General features: G+C 36.3%; 1 protein-coding gene across 1 annotated transcript; it reads left to right on the plus strand.

Annotated features, from left to right (window-relative positions):
• The first annotated feature begins 14400 nt into the window (after positions 1 to 14400).
• Positions 14401 to 17412, plus strand: LOC111916900 (probable aminotransferase TAT2). The gene is made up of 6 exons (XM_023912553.3): positions 14401 to 14809; positions 15096 to 15435; positions 15794 to 16012; positions 16087 to 16146; positions 16395 to 16644; positions 17133 to 17412. The coding sequence occupies exons 1-6, from the start codon at positions 14565 to 14567 to the stop codon at positions 17261 to 17263; spliced, it is 1245 nt and encodes a 414-aa protein (XP_023768321.1). The 5' UTR covers positions 14401 to 14564; the 3' UTR covers positions 17264 to 17412.
• Positions 17413 to 17910: the final 498 nt, after the last annotated feature.

The raw sequence follows: 17910 nt of genomic DNA on the forward strand, positions 1-17910 counted from the left end.
CCTTTTGTAGCGTTCTCTGCAACCAAATCGACCTCTAGTATACTAGATATTCATAACATTTTATATACTACAAGTACCATATCAATAAGGTATATTCATATACAAAAACAAAATGGGCTTTCATACGTAAATCTATTTAATACTAAGAATTGTGAGACATTTCAGCTTCACGTACGTTCGAGTATGCATTTTAAGTCCTGTATTATAAACCATAATCCCTTGGAGGGGGAGCGTGATGCTTGTGTATAGATCTATACGGGATTGACAATCCCGCACCTAAACTGTTAGCTACAGTTAGACCGGCAGGTCTGGGGTGACAAATGTCATAACATTCCAACGCCTGAAGAACGTTGTTACAGGCCATCAATGTCAATAGCATGGTTATAAAACTCACATGGAGTATTAAAAACACGTTGATTTACGGAGTTATCATATACCTTAGCAGTTATAACTGTACACAAATCTACTGCTTTAGACATGAAAAATACCATGGTAGTACATCTTTGGGTCTTTTAAACTACCACCCACTTATAAACAAATATTGGATTTCTGAAGCAATTATTCAAAACAATCGAGTCTTGGTAGAAGACTACAATTTATACTAGTAGAAAATATGAGATTTTCTAAGGTTTTCAAACATTTACAATTACTTGCAAACATGTTCGTTGGTACAAACTTTCCTTCATACATCTACAGGTTTTCTTTACAGCTTTACAAATCAAAGTCACATAAATACTTATGAACTCACCAGCATTATTGTTGATACTCGCTTTCAAAATAACTTGTATTCCCAGGATACGGATAGACAGGTACGACTACCAGATTCTGTGAAGACGGAGAAATCAAGACTCGTCTTTTATTTTTGAACATTCATTTTGTAGAATTATACTATGAAAGAAATCAAATGTAATTAAAATTATACTATAATGCAATGGATGATGTTGTTGCTTTGTTTACTACTTTGCATTGTTGTGATACATTACATGACGTCTTCCGCCCCAGAACGTTTCCGCCGTTCTCGGTTTTGGGGTGTGACAGATTGGTATCAGAGCATTGTTTATAGTGAATTAAGTATATCAACCCATAAAAGATATACAAACTATAAATACAATAGGGATTAAAATACTCTGATAAAGAGTCTATACTTTTAAATGATAAAATATTTAAGTATACATGCCTACATTCATACTAAAATCAGTATCACTAGGACGGAACAAAAGTATTACGATTGTTGGGCAACACAAGTAGACTTAGAGACATATAGTCAAAACTGGGATAATATAGCCTGATCAACTATATTTTCCAAGGGTTGACTAGCATGTGCCTAAGTGTGGTTGTGAGTTGCAACAAGTCTAAAAACTTACCCACAACACCACAATGGGAACAATAGAACGTAAACCTAAAATACTATAGGAGTATTTTGTGTATTCTATAAACTACTTATGTCTTAGATTCTTATACCCCAAATTACCGTATAGATAACATAGCTGGACCCCATCCCCACGACAACTCGTACTTCCCGAACAAAGGCAGTACTGGATGGTTCAGAGAAGAACCAGAGAATGATCATCCAATCCCTTTTGAATGATCACCATACTGAAGATCTTTCGGACGATGATAACTCTGAACTCGAGAAGGAGAACCTACCCCCGATAACTTCCAATTCAAACCCTAACCCTCGTCTAGCTCTTCATGGCCCGAAACTTCCTTGGGTAGTATGCCTAGAAACATGGAGCGCAGAGCAAGATCAACCTATGTCGTCAAAAGGAGACCGAAGCTACTACCACTTAAGCGAAGGGAGCTCAGCAGACAAAGTTCTAACAATACTGATCCGCAGAGTTGATCAAAACGAAATTCAAGGCAGGACAACGCTCCATTATATCAAAGAAGTTAAATACCAACGCAAGAGTGCACACCATCTACACCAATCATCTTGAAAACACTCGTGAGAGAACTAAGAGAGACCATGAGACCCTGCTGCAAGCATTAGCTGAAACGCAAGCCGAAGTCATAAGAACTCCAACGGGTGTACGAAGGACACCTTCTTAATAATAATGGAACATTAATTGGCTAACTGAGAGTTCACCAGAAGGATGACCTCCGCCAGAAAGAAATGCCTTGTTTCCCTACCTTGTTTAAATGGACTATTTTTCTGTCTATGCCCGATGCAACATTTTCTATGAAACTATCTTGTACTGTAAGTTGGGCCTTTATGCTGCTAAAACCTTCCTACTTTGGATATGATGTAAGACCTTCTTCAAAGTCAAATTTTACCCAAGCTTATTACATCGTAAAGCATCGATGATATTGACAGTCGGCTAACTCCCGTGTCACCTTTGGTTCAAAAACCCTCATCATACCTTCGTTAATATGCTTTAGTCAAGTCATTGGACTATAGTAATTTAACTCCGGAGGCATTTCCATGTCTCTTCTAGCGGTTGGATCATGTTATCCACCAACCAGCTATACCTCAGCTGGAACGACAAACGTCTTGAAAGACCATTTTACAAACATACTTCTACTCTATACTATGATTGCATCATAGGGATGTAGGTCAAACTTGCGAGAACATACTTGTACTCTTTACTTAAAGCAATCGAAGTACATCTAGAGTCAACCAGAATCACTCACAAAAATCTTTATCTTTCGTATTACAAAAATCATGTCGTCATCCGAAAACGATCCGCCGAGCAACGAAAAACCCTATCCTCCATATCAACGCCGCTTCATTTCAAACTGCAGTAGCAGCTGCGGTGACAACTTTCCTTACGCACATCAACTCAGGCAAGATAAGCAGGACTGACAAAGAAGTCGAGAGTTCCGATGGTAATACCGAAACGGGAAAAACTACAAATGGCAACTCCTGCAGAACGCTTTAGGAAGCAGTTTCCAAGGTGGTGTAATGAGGAAGGCACTCGTGTCCACATAACACTGGCTAAACACCTCACTCCCGCCACCAAGGCTAAGTACTAGCCAGTCATGCCACCAATGCGGGAGATAGGGCATCTCAAGAAGGATTGTCCTATAACAAAGAACTCTGGCACGGACGATAGGATTCTCAGGGTCACAACTGCAGGAGAACCTACTACGAACCCACGTTAATGTAATTTAGGCATTTCATTGTAACAGACTTATAAACCATCCAAAACTAGCACAATCAGAGTCTTATCCTTTGCGGGATCCCGTCAGTATAGGGATGCTCGTACTGTGTATACTTGCCATTTATAGTATACCTTAATCACGGCAATAGACTTGTAGTAGTCTAAAGTACTGTAACTCTGTTGATGGTTGCACGGTTGTGTGTTGTCTGTAAATGTTTCATATTCAAATCTAATGTCTTTAAGTTTCCTTATGACTCCAACATTATCTTACGACTTGATACAATTTGATCCTCACAAAAACAGCTTCATACGTACATCTCCTTCTCTGAAAACGTCCTTCTAGCGAAACCATCATTCCAGAACACCGAAGTACCCATGTATAGAATACCTCATAGTTCTTTTCTTTTCCAAAGGAATCTCCGAAGTACCACTTGTACAGTACGTCAAGTTCAAAATCCAAAGGGTCCATACGGTTGAACTTCGCTGATGAACGTATATATAGGGGTGATATATAATCAAGGTTCTACAAGTTTGGAATTGACAATTCCACTTTAACTTCTTTTTCCTCGATGGGATGAGGGCTTAAAGAAGAATCATTTATTCTACTACCTTTTCAAACCTTAATTATAAACGACTCGTATAACCGAGACTGTGATGGATGAACCAGGTATGAGTTCTACTATGAACTTCAAGACGGAGACTGTCCAAGACTGCGAGTGATCGTGCGTCCGTAAGAATAAACTTAGAAATACCTATCCTTTTCCCCTAATTCATGAGTAGTCATACTTCTTTTAGATATTCACGACAGCTAATCCACCCCAAGGTTTCAACATCATGATCAGCAAGAGTTGGTTAAGTCTACATTGAACCGACATCAGGTGCTTTGATAAAGCAGTTCGTCCTAACCTCCCTAAAACAACGAAGCTCTAGTTATTTACAGCGACAAACCAAGTACGAACCCTCTCATCAAATTCGTGTATGCAAGCTCAGAAATGCTTACGAAAGGAATATCATGTATTCCTTGCACACATCGCCAAGACGTGCCAAGAAATGAAGGACATTCAGAACATCCAAGAAGTACACGGCTTTTCCCAACACCTTTCCGAAAGGACAACCGAGACTACCAACACGGCGTCAAGTCAAATTCAGAATCGACTTAGTTCCAGTAGCCAAATCAACTTATTGTCTAGCTCCAACCGAGGTGCAAGAACTTCCTAACGAGCTTAACAAACTCCTCAGAAGGGGATTCTTTAGGATAAGTTTCTCACTTGGAAGAGCACCGGATTCGTCTGTAAACAAGAAAGAGCGTTCCAAACGCTAAAGTAAGTCTGATGCATCGCACCAATATTATCCCTCCCAAAAAGAGGATAGAATATTGCATGGTGTAATGCGATACATATAACCAAGGGCTTGGTTGTGTTATTATGCAAGGGGAAAGATCACTACCTATACCTCAAGACAGTTTAAGACCCAAGAATTTGATTGTTCAACACATGACCTTGATTCAGGAGCAGCGTTGATTGCTCTAAAGATCTGGAGATACTACTTGTAGGGTACAAGGTGTAACACTCTCACCGAACACGGAAACACACAACACACCTTCGACAAGGAAAGGATATCATACCAGTGAAGTCAAACGAAAGAAGCAAAGTCGTATCCCATTAGTGAAAGATTCACTGGAATGCCAGGCGAAGACAAATGTTTGCTTAAGAACACGAGTATCAAATAGAACTCCTATCGGTAGAATGATTGTTAATACTACTTAAAACTCGAATTTCGGGACGAAATTCCCTCTAACAGGGGGATGATGTGACAACCCGATATTTTGAGATGATAAAATGTAACGCCAGTCAAATTTAAGCCAAAACTTAACTTTCCTAAAATCATATTTGGATTAAATAAAGTGGTAGGACTCGTATCAAGGTTTTTGTACATATAAAGGACACTAAAATCCAAGTTATAACGAAGAAGTTATGACCAATCAAAAATTCACGGCGAGAACCGGCAACGCTGGTAGACGTAAAATGCAAAGTTTCGATACAATAGTTTTTAGCCTTAGGTATCTAAACGAAAGTCATAGATTACGTTAAACCGTGATCATGCATAAAAAGAACGCCCAAATCTGACTTCGTATGAGGAAGTTATGATTTTCCGAAGTTTCTAACCTAGCAGTAGACAGCTAAAAACTCGAAACAGAGATCGAACGATCTTTAGCCGACACAACCTAAACGAAAGTTGGAGAGCCCGACAATAGGAGTATAACAATAAAAAGTCTGACGAAAACGGACTTCGAATAAAGAAGTTACGGATTTTTAACGAAGTTATCGTGTCCCGGCCTATTAATTAAAATATAATTAAAAATAAAGTCAAAATTAGCCAACGGAGTCTAAATGAAAGTTGTACAGTATTTTCTCACCTTCACGTGGATATAAAGAACGTCAAAAACGGAGCTCGTACGCGAAAGTTACGGAATTTAGAAGAGGACAGGCCGGATTATGCCCCGCGTACTAGACCCAGAGTCGAGTCCCATCGGCCCGCCCACTCTACGCTTAGCTAGCCAGGAGTCGTAAGCCATGACGCATTCTTACGCTCAGCGTAACGAGGTACGCGCTGCATACGTGAGTACGCCCTGCGTACTCCAAAATTACGCCCCGCGTACTCACTCCTCCAGCACTATAAATAGATGGCATAAGCTTCGAGTTTTAGACACACTTTCTCAAATCTCCAATTACTCTCACACACTTCCAAGCACTAGAAGCTATCCCGACGACCTCGATTTCCGCACTCAAGCCCCGACGAAAGTCCGAAGCCCCGAGATTCCCTAGAATCTCGTCACTTTCCGGTCGAGGTGCCGCCCGGGAAAATGTCGTTTTCTTCAAATCACGCACTTTCTTCGGTGAGTTCATACCCCTATAATCTATATTTTTAAATGTGTTATAAATGTTGTTTTAATATACACTTTTGAGGGGGGGAATACAAGTAAACACACGATTATTATCGTGTGTAACTCAAAGATTCACTAAATACTCATTTTTATCAAGTAAATCATATGTGATTCACAACCATTATGTGGAATCTTTCATACGGAAAACATAACACGATATCGTCTGATATATATATATATATATATATATATATATATATATATATATATATATATATATATCGAAATTAAATATGTTGTTATACGTATACAAATCAAACAGTTTATTTATACCTCGAGTTTAAGTGTTCATTATGTCACCACAAAAAGTTATACATTTCATAACAAGTGAGCATTACACTAGGGTTACTATACAAACGAAACGAACTTTTGGAAAAACTATAATAGTTTACGACAAACATTTATACATGATAAAAACTCTTTATCAAACTGTCTTACATACTTTATGATTCCTTTCAAACGCTGTTAGAATCATGTTACTAACAAAGGTCTTCCTATATTTAAAACTGTTCTTATCAAACAAACTGCTTTCAAATCATTTTATAAACTGACATCAAGTCATCATTTCTTATTTATTAGACTTTTCAAAGGTTTTACAAAACTTCTTTTATATCTTTGTGCTTGCCTATATATGTATACTTATATAAGTAATGTTTGAAGGACTTAGGACGGCTAGCTCGCTTTATTTCCTTTTCCTCGTTGGGATGTGGCCTTAGGGCATCGGTTATTCGTCCGAATGTCGTCTAAATATATATATATATATATATATATATATATATATATATATATATATATGTACATATATAGACATAAAAGTTTCCGTTAGTTCGTTCAGTACCTTTGAGTAGCAAAGGCACATTTCGAATTATACACACACATTATCAATAACTATAATAGGTATAGTTAAGACATACTATTTACCATTCCAAGTACCAGGAGTTATACAAGATTCAGTCTATTCATGAGTCAATACAAATACATTACATACTATGCGAAGAGATACAATTATATACGATTAAAAAGGCATACAATCTTAAGACATACAATTACAGAAGCATACAACTTCAAGACATACCGTTTCAAGGAATACAATTACATGAGATAGTATACTAGATATTCATAACATTTTATATACTACAAGTACCATATCAAGAAGGTATATTCATATACAAAAACAAAATGGGCTTTCATACGTAAATCTATTTAATACTAAGAATTGTGAGACATTTCAGCTTCACGTACGTTCGATTATGCATTTTAAGTCCTGTATTATAAACCATAATCCCTTGGAGGGGGAGCGTGATGCTTGTGTATAGATCTATACGGGATTGACAATCCCGCACCTAAACTGTTAGCTACAGTTAGACCGGCAGGTCCGGGGTGACAAATGTCATAACATTCCAACGCCTGAAGAACGTTGTTACAGGCCATCAATGTCAATAGCATGGTTATAAAACTCACATGGAGTATTAAAAACACGTTGATTTACGGAGTTATCATATACCTTAGCAGTTATAACTGTACACAAATCTACTGTTTTAGACATGAAAAATACCATGGTAGTACATCTTTGGGTCTTTTAAACTACCACCCACTTATAAACAAATATTGGATTTCTGAAGCAATTATTCAAAACAATTGAGTCTTGGTAGAAGACTACAATTTATACTAGTAGAAAATATGAGATTTTCTAAGGTTTTCAAACATTTACAATTACTTGCAAACATGTTCGTTGGTACAAACTTTCCTTCATACATCTACAGGTTTTCTTTACAGCTTTACAAATCAAAGTCACATAAATACTTATGAACTCACCAGCATTATTGTTGATACTCGCTTTCAAAATAACTTGTATTCCCAGGATACGGATAGACAGGTACGACTACCAGATTCTGTGAAGACGGAGAAATCAAGACTCGTCTTTTATTTTTGAACATTCATTTTGTAGAATTATACTATGAAAGAACTCAAATGTAATTAAAATTATACTATTAATGCAATGGATGATGTTGTTGCTTTGTTTACTACTTTGCATTGTTGTGATACATTACATGACGTCCTCCGCCCCAGAACGTTTCCGCCGTTCTCGATTTTGGGGTGTGACAGGATCCTTCTGAGAAGCACCAGTGACAACAATGTCCTGGAGATCTGGATCCCCGTCGATGCCGATAGCACTGTTAGAACTGACGGTAGCTTCGATCCCTCGACCAAAAACAAGGGTGGAAGAGCCTCCACAAGATCGACGTCGCGATACTGAAGTTCACCTTCAAATAGAACCTGGAGAGCTTTCTCTAAAGAAACAACCTCCTCCACACCTGGCAACAAAACAAAAAACAACGGCGGTTAACCAAAATGCCGATTTAAACGTGCTTTGCCGATTAAAAAGGGGGGAAGGGGCAAGAAGAAACAGTCTGAGAAGCACAATACCCTCTTTCTCGATGAAAAACTCATGCATCTTCCCACGAGCCCTCCAAGCGGTGCTCATTCCGCTAGTGGCCAAGAATCAGTCAATCCAATCTTCACCATTGATGTTGATCTTCTCTAGGACATTAACTAGTTCCTTGTCAGCACCAAAAAGAGTTGCAGCACGGTCGACATACACCTTATCCCTTGGGTAACTGAGCACCACGAGTTCTTTGTTCGCATTGTAACAGCTCAAATTTTTCAAACAAATTTTTCATTTTAAAAACATAATTGTTTCCATTTTAAACAAGGCATAAATAGATTAATTATTCTGTCAAATACAATTATTCAAAATCCCAAGATCATGAAGACAATCTTCAGTGTGTATCGATCATGCCGGCGCCTTTCCACGGTCCTCGCTAGTACCTGAAATACATGCACAACAACTGTAAGCATAAATGCTTAGTGAGTTCCCCAATATACAACTTACGCACATACGCCTTTCCAGGCCCGACCTTTCGGTCCATGTGTCTCAGGGGACTTCCGTCCCTGCTGGGTAAACCTTCCGGCCTTACCCACGCCGACCTTCCGGTCCATCACACATCATATCGCCTTCCGGCCCATAATATAATCGCCTTCCGGCCCAAAACATACATAGCACATATAACAAATAACTTACCACATATAGCATACATATCACATATCATATCCGACCTTCCGGTCACACAGTCAAACCCTTCCGGGTACAGTATAGTGAGAAGACTCACCTCGTAGAAGCTGAACGCTAGCAATTCCCGAAATGACTCGTGCACAACCGACAAGCTACAACCTCCCTATAGCATCACATATCTCATTAACACTTATAACTTCTAAGGGTGACTATCCCTAAGAAGTCAGACTTAGGTCAACTCTGGTCAACGGTCAACGGTCAGCTCGACCGGACTCGGCGAGTACCATGACGACTCGGCGAGTCTAGACGTCCTCCAACTTTCTGAGATTCCTTATCTACTCGTCGAGTACCCTCCTCTACCCGACGAGTTACCCTTGAAAGAATCGCGGGGCCACCCCGACTCCACTCGCCGAGTCTGAAGAACAACTCGGCGAGTCCCAGTAAATCTTCAAGCTACTCGCCGAGTCAGAAGAACAACTCGGCGAGTCCATGCCATGCAGACGAGCAACTGCTTCCTGAATTACGTGTGGTCCCGAGATATACAACCATGGGACTTTCTGGACTTCTAAGCATCTCATTACTGGGGGTATAAACGTTTGGGTAATAACATAATAACCCATCTAATCACTAAATGGGTTTCATAAACCCTAACTTCATAAACACAACAAACAACAGAAGGAAATCCGAAATATTACCTGGAATATGCCCTCTCTGTGTTTCCAAACCGCAGAACTCGAATCCTTTGCTGTTCCTTTAGCCAAAACCTTTCTTCTCTTTGCCCCACAACCTCTTCAAGCCCTAATATCCTTCAATCTTGCTCTAGATGCCCACAACCGTTTAGGGTTCCTCTCAATCGACTAAAAACGAACAATGACGGCACATAAGAGCATTATATACGATCCAAGACCGAACGGTTAGGGTTTCTGCTGAACAGCGTCGACTCGCCGAGTCCATACCTGGACTCGTCGAGTCCAGTCGCGATCCCGCGACCAAGTCTGCGATCCTACTCGGCGAGTCTAGGCTCCAACTCGCCGAGTCCCCTCTTAAATCACTCAAAAACATAATTTAAACAATACCTGAGATTTCGGGCTGTTACAGCCTATAAAAACTTCCCCTGCCAGTTCTTCTTGGACTTTTTATCGTGGATAAGAGTATATACTCCCCATCGACGAGAAAGGGTTCGAGTCCCCGACTGAGTAGAAGCATTGAAGAAGTACTTGAATGTCGGAACAGTTGGCAGGCGGCCTAGGGTACGACAGAGGAGTTCAAAACCCACTATCTTGTTTATAGAAATAGGTGCCAGCTCTCTCACGAAAAACCCATATTCCTGGATAATCAGGTTGAAGAAGTTTGTAGTAGGCAAACGCAAAACCACTTCGAATAAGGCAATTGGAATGCCGACTTTGCCTTCGGGAAGACTGTAAAGCGATGCATCAGGAAGGGGGATTTGCACTCCATGTTCGGGGACAAACTCGAATCAGAACTCAAAAGATTCCCATTCTTTGGTGGTAAGATCTATCCCCAAGGAACGAGCGGTAGCCATGGAAAAATATGAAGAAAGAGTCGAAAGGGTTTCTTTAGGGCAAGAAGTCAAACAGAGAAAAGTAGAAAGTAATGAGGAAATGCCAGGAGGAACAGAGGTTTAAATGCCACTAAAGGGGCATCGAATCCTTTTCATGATGAAACCGCCGAAGAACGGCGATTTCACCCTGCCAACTACATAATCTATCAGTAGCAGCCCACCACGTGTTTGTGAAAAGACCAGAACAACTCTGCTACATCATGAACGCAAAAGGCTACTGGTCTAGGGACTTGTTAACGTTACCATGAACGACCACGTTAAATGTAAAGGAAAGTACAAACAAGACGTTATCTCGCTAGAACCTTGGCCAAGGCCTGGCCTTAGCCTAAGTAATCCAGCACTGGGGTGGCAGTTCGTTCCCCTTCAAGAGGAAAGAATATCCCCCATGATCTTCTCATTCACTCACGACCAATCAGGACGTGACAAGAAGTTTAGGTAACGCCCAGAACTGACGTCACCAGGCAGTTAGTTAACGTGGGCATAATTCTCCCAGTCAGAGGAGGCCACGTCTCACGCTCATTGGATGAGGTCCCCATGATCCGTTAGGAACATGTATAAAAGGATCTATTCCGCCTCAAGGAAGGGTCCATCTTCTCCCTCACGAATTTTACCCTAAAATTCTCTTTCTTAGGAAACTAACTTGATCGTCGGAGTGACGTCCCAGGAGAACACCTGGACATCCTTTAATGAGTCTTCTGTGTTGTGTTCTCATGAAAGCTTCCAGGACAGATCCATCATCCGACACCCAAACCCCTGTAGAGCATGTCGCAACATTAATTATATTTGATAGATTTTTACTTTTGTAAATTAAAAAAACATGATATATATATATATATATATATATATATATATATATATATATATATATATATATAATTTCACAAATAGTCCTTAAGATTTTCAGTTTGTCCCTAAAATAGTCCTTATGAAACCTTTTTTTGCATGAATGGTCCCTACAAAGTGAACCTTGCATACCAGTGGCCCTTTTAGTTTTAAATGTATCCATACGAAGCGGACTTTGCACACCAGTGGCACTATTGTTTTTTGTTATTTAAAAGAGAAATGGGCGCACCACTTAGTCTCATCCCCTGCCTCCTTCTTCGTTTCTTTTTCATTCATTCATCCTTCTTCATTTCTCCTTCATTCTATCAAAAGAGAATGAGGGGTTGGTAAGCCCTAATATTTTTACATTTTGATTCTTTATGTTTGCAATTGAAGAAAGGGGAGGGTGATTGAAGAACTTCACATAAAGATGCTTGAAAAATTAAATGGTTTAGTGAAAAATCGATAATAATGGTGTTATAATGGTGTTAGGTTAAGAGGCGATGGTTTGGTGGTGTTGTATATGATCGATGGAGGGGTCTGTTTTTGTAGTGGTTGGAGTGGATCATGTGTTGTAGATGATCTATGATGCCATCACTTTCGTCTAAAAATGTGTTGGGTTCGATTATGTAACACAATTTCATCTTATTCTGATTTTGGTTATGATTTCATCTTCTACTATTTTAGATCTAGGTTTGTTGTGTTTCACATTGGTGTTCAGTGTTCATATTCCAAATTTTTCTCAAATACAAGCTCATTAAATTGATTGAATCTTGTTGTTTCCTAAATGTATTGTCGATTCCCTATGTTGAAATGGTTTCGGATTATTTGAAGTTGAAGATTATTTTGAATTTTTTTGGTTCATTGATGATGTTGTGGTTCGTCGATACTCTGGTTGATGTGAAATTATTATTTTTTATTGGTTAAAGGTTGTTTGTCGAAAACATATTTTGTGGATGGATGTATATTCAATTTATTTGGATAATCTAATTTGTAAAGGATTTGGTTACGATTGTCGTGGTTGATGTTTCAACTCAAATTTCATGCCTGTAAACCCACCTAAACCTTAATCCAAATCCAGTAGGGTAGGTGGGCTAATGGAATTAATTATCATCAAAGCGTATATAATCATCGAGGTTTACAAAGATCCTACTGATATAGGATTAATCAACATGGGTGTGTGTTTAAAGTGTGCGTGTTGAATTTTTAGTTTGTGTTTATGGATGGAATTTGAGTCATAATTGAAGGTCCGTGGGGAAAATATGATGTTTTAAGTTTTTAAAAATAATGATGTGACAAGTAGGTTGAATGGATTAAGAATGATGTTATCTTCATGTATTATGTGTTGGGAGAGATGAAAAAAATAAAGAAAAAACATCAGTATGTTAAATAATAGGTTGAAAGTGTTCTACTCCTACCACTCTAAATAATAGGTTGGAAGTGTTCTACTCCTACCACTCTAAATAATAGGTTGGAAGTGTTCTACTGCCACTCATAAGGACACCATGTAAGACCATCTCCGTCCACATTCCATTGTTTAGACCAAAATGTTGTAAAAGGGCACCATGTAGGACCATCTCCATCCACATACCATTGTTTACACCAAATGGTATAAAAATGATGCAAATGTTATTTTATCTCTAATCCTATATCATTTTTTTTCATCAAAAAATATATATTCTCTAGCATATTCTCTTTTTAAACTTAAACTAATTGTCAAAAACATCATTCAACTTATTAATTAGCTTGTTACCTATTTTGTTTATATCTTTTTTTTGTATAAAGGCTTTATAAAATATAATATTACAAAATTATGATCAAATTAATTATTTATATATTATTAATCAAATTAAACATATTTTTATACTTTTTATGATTAATTAATGTCCAGTTAATAATATAATCTTGAATCTCCTTATTCTAATAAATGAATATGATTACTCTCATATTGACAAGTGTCACACTATAAGAACTCCTCATTAATATTAAATGTCATCTATCATGCCACTTATCAACCTGTTAATTATCAATTTCAAATTTCAAATTTTAAATTTTTCATTTTAATTATATTAAATTAATAAGTGATTCTCCATTTTAAATTTTAAATTTTTTCACTCTAATCATATTACATTAATAACATAAGATTAAAAAATAAAATAAAATTAATTAAGATTATAATGTGATATAATTTCACGTATTTATTTAAATCAACGATTATAATTTTATATAACTAAAAAAATATATCTTAATTAATAATTTATTTAAAACAATTGATTAATAATTTTGATTTTTTAATATAAAAGTTTAATTAATTTTATAACCATGATTTTCACGGGTTATAAACTAATAACTAATATATTAAGACATACCTAGTCATGTAAACTAACTTAGAATAAAATAAAAACGTAAACGAGGAACTAAAATTGACGCAAAATTTTTATACCATTTTGCTATAAAAAAATAATATAACATTAAATTTATACATCAAAATAAAATGAGATTGAGATGGCTCCATATCATTTTGATGTAAAAAATAATATTAATGTTGGGTTGGAGATGATCACACATAATAATAATAATAATAATAGTGTAACAACTTTTAGATATAAGTTTATTTTCTCAATCTTTTAAAACAAAATAATAAATGTTAACCAAAATCACATTTCCTTTTATATACTCTTTGCTATATAAAGGTTGGCAGCTTTCAAAAAGTTCTAAATTGATTTGAGTAACAGTTTCCAACACGTCTGGTGGCGCGTGGTGAACTATACACCACAAACGAGCCGTGAAAAACATCACTTCCGTTTTCTTGTGGGTCACATTTCACTTTTGGAAGCTTCTCAAAACCCCTCAAATAAAAGGAGTCGATGGCTGAGAGTTTGAATATCACCACACAAACACAACACTTGGGGTGCATCTGCATTCTCCACAGCCCTCTCTGTGTAGAGTTTTTCAAACATTTGTTCATCCATGCACAATTGTACATAACATCTCTACTGAGTACTCAATCATTCTCTGTTATCTTTCTTTTTATCTAAAGAAATGGAGAATGGGGTTGCGAAAATGGAGACCCCTACGAATGTGACAATTAAGGGGATTCTTGGACTGTTAATGGCGAATCTTGATTATGAAAATAAGAAGAGAGTGATTTCTCTTGGGATGGGTGACCCGACTGCTTTTTCTTGCTTCACTACCACTTCTGTTGCAGAAGATGCTGTCGTTGATGCTCTCACCTCGCAGAAATTCAATGGATATTCCCCTACTGTTGGCCTTCCTCAAGCAAGAAAGTATGTTCGTTCTTCCTTTCGTTTCTGCAATTAGACTCTCTGTGATCTGTTCTCTTGATTTCTCTCGTAAAGTGATTTCTTTTATGTTTGATCAAGTACGTAGCACTTCAAATTTAGACAACAGAGAATGAATTGTATAAAATCACCATGATAAGTCCAATCTCAAGAGAACTCGAGTCACGCACACAACCTGTTTGTAGAAATGCCAGAGACACGTATATAAAAGTTTAACCTTTTCTTTATGCATCAAATCTTATTAACTCTAATGTCATATGATCAAAAACAGGGCAATCAGTGAATATCTATCGATCAATCTCCCATACAAGTTATCCCCAGATGATGTATTCATAACAGCAGGATGCACACAAGCCATAGAAGTTGCTATATCAATTTTAGCCAGACCAAATTCAAACATATTAGTTCCAAAACCAGGATTCCCAATCTATGAACTTTGTGCAGCTTTTAGAAACGTTGAAATCCGCCATTTTGACCTTCTTCCCGAAAACAACTGGGAAGTTGACCTTGATGCCATTGATGCATTAGCTGATCATAACACCGTTGCAATTGTCATCATAAACCCAGGGAATCCATGTGGAAATGTCTATAGTTATCAACATTTAAAAAAGGTATACATTATACATGATTCATAATTTAAACCCTGTTTGTTTGATAGACATCTTTCCAGGTCCAAACAAATCTTTCTAGCTGAAAGTGTCAGAAGGACTGTTTAATTTGCACAAAAAAAAAGAGACTTTCCCGGTAAAATATGTTTTTCCCAGAAAGCCACAAAACAATATCTTTCTGGCTGAATGATCATTTTTCATCATTCAGTACGATCAGTAAGATGTACAATCAAACAGCATGGTTTCTTTCCTGGTCAATAGACTTTCTTAGACAACACTTTTCCAAACAGCAACTATCAAACGGGCCTTTAGTCTTTTTGGTTAATGATTTGAGATACTAATTTGGATTAAATGAAAGTAGATTGCCGAAACTGCAAAGAAGCACAAGGTTGTTGTTGTAGCAGATGAAGTTTATGGACATTTAGCTTTTGGACAAAACCCTTTTGTGCCAATGGGTGTGTTTGGATCCATGGTGCCTGTTCTTACACTTGGATCCTTATCAAAAAGATGGATTGTGCCAGGCTGGCGCCTCGGGTGGTTTGTCACCACCGATCCTAATTCCATGTTCAAAAACACCAAGGTACGTTAAAAAATAGCAACATACTTTAAATTTGTGAATTTGATTATAATTTTAACTCTTTTTGGTTTTTTCAGACTGTTGAGCGCCTCAAGAAGTACTTTGACATCTGTGGTGGTCCCGCAACCTTTATACAGGTCGGGTACCACAGTACTTTTATTTATTTGTTTATTACAACATCCTGATTTTTTTCTTTTTCCTATTACATTTACAACATTATACTTTGAAAAATCTACCTAGTTATAATTTGGTAGATTTTTCGGTGTATAATGTTGTAATAGGAAAAAGGGTTAAAGTTAAAATTGGTCAACCAACTACCAATGTTAACTTTAACCGTAAGGAAAAATAAAAACTTAAAGTATAATGTTGTTATTATGTGTTTCAGGCAGCTGTGCCTCGAATTATTAAGGAAACAAGTGACACGTTCTTCATGAAAACTCTTGACATATTGAAACACACATCGGATGTTTGTATGAAGAAAATAGAAGATATTCCTTGTTTAACATGTCCAACAAAACCTCAAGGATCCATGGCAATGATGGTGAAGCTTAATGTTTCATTACTAAAAGATATCCATGATGACATTGACTTTTGTTTCAAGTTAGCTAAAGAAGAATCTGTTATCCTTCTTCCAGGTGATTATTAAACAAAATATATATATATATATATATATATATATATATATATATATATATATATATATATATATATATATATATATATATATATTTTTAAACTAAAATTAAATGCAAGAAATTAAAAAGTAACATAATAGGTGCGACTCAAAGTCAAATATCCTATTGAGATCTTTTTTAGCCCAATAGCTTTTTGTAGAAGCTTGTGAAGTTGACATGTGAGTTTTTTATGTTTTTTAATCTCTTTCCACTTTTTAGTTTATCGACTTCAAATGAAAATTGTGTTTTTGTTTAATTTAACGTAAAGTTGATTTGTTAAAAAACTCAAAACTCGTGGAACGTGTTTTTCTTTAATTTATAAAATGTAAATAAGAAAACTTATGAAAAATTTGGTAACATGTAGAAATATATAAATATTGAAAAGTTAGAAACTCTAATAATTTAAAGAATATAATTATATTAATTGTTTTTTTTTTTGTGTTTTGTAGGACTAACAGTGGGACTAAAGAATTGGGTGAGGATAACTTTTGCTGCAGAACCATCTTTGCTTGAAGAAGCTCTTGAAAGAATTAAAACGTTTTCTCGTAGGCATTCTTATGACACAAATGGTTACATTTGATACATGAATTGCAAACTAGACACTTTATTTAAAAATACGTTTATCATTTTCTTTTTCTTTTTCTTTTTCTTCTTTTTTGGTTCTTTTAAATAAGTTTTATGATTGTATAGCTGGTATCCTATTCTAATAAAAAAATAAGTTTATTCTCTTTTTGTCATGTGTAACTCTATTAGGTCACCTAATTAATGTAATTCCACTTGTCAACTTATTGATTCTTCATTTTAAATTTTATATTTTAAAATTTTTCACTCTAATTACATTAAATTAATAACATTATAATAAAAATTAAAATAACATTAATACAGATTATAAGGTCATGTATTTATTTAAATCAATGATTATAATTTTATATAACTAAAAAAATTATCTCTTAATTAACAATTTATTTAAATTAATTAATTAATTATTTTGATTTTTTACTATGAAAATTTAATTAGTTTTATAACCGTGGTTATCTTGTACATACATTGTTGTTACAAATATACTATGTTACATACTTACATTAATATTTCATAATGTAAACTAGTTTTCGGCAATAAAAAAGGTTAAGGTTAACTTCCGCTCGTGATTATTTTTTTGGGAGATTGTTAATGAGAATTTCATTTACAGAAAAAAAAAATTGAAACATAATTATTATGGGAAAAATA

The sequence above is a fragment of the Lactuca sativa genome, chromosome 9 (genome assembly GCF_002870075.4).
Source record: "Lactuca sativa cultivar Salinas chromosome 9, Lsat_Salinas_v11, whole genome shotgun sequence".
Classification (NCBI taxonomy): domain Eukaryota; kingdom Viridiplantae; phylum Streptophyta; class Magnoliopsida; order Asterales; family Asteraceae; genus Lactuca; species Lactuca sativa.

Coding starts and splice junctions, on each gene's coding strand:
- LOC111916900 (XM_023912553.3), top strand. CDS start 14,565: ATGGAGAATGGGGTTGCGAAAATGGAGACCCCTACGAATGTGACAATT. Junction 14,810..15,095: donor GGCCTTCCTCAAGCAAGAAA/GTATGTTCGTTC, acceptor GATCAAAAACAG/GGCAATCAGTGAATATCTAT. Junction 16,645..17,132: donor ATCTGTTATCCTTCTTCCAG/GTGATTATTAAA, acceptor TGTGTTTTGTAG/GACTAACAGTGGGACTAAAG.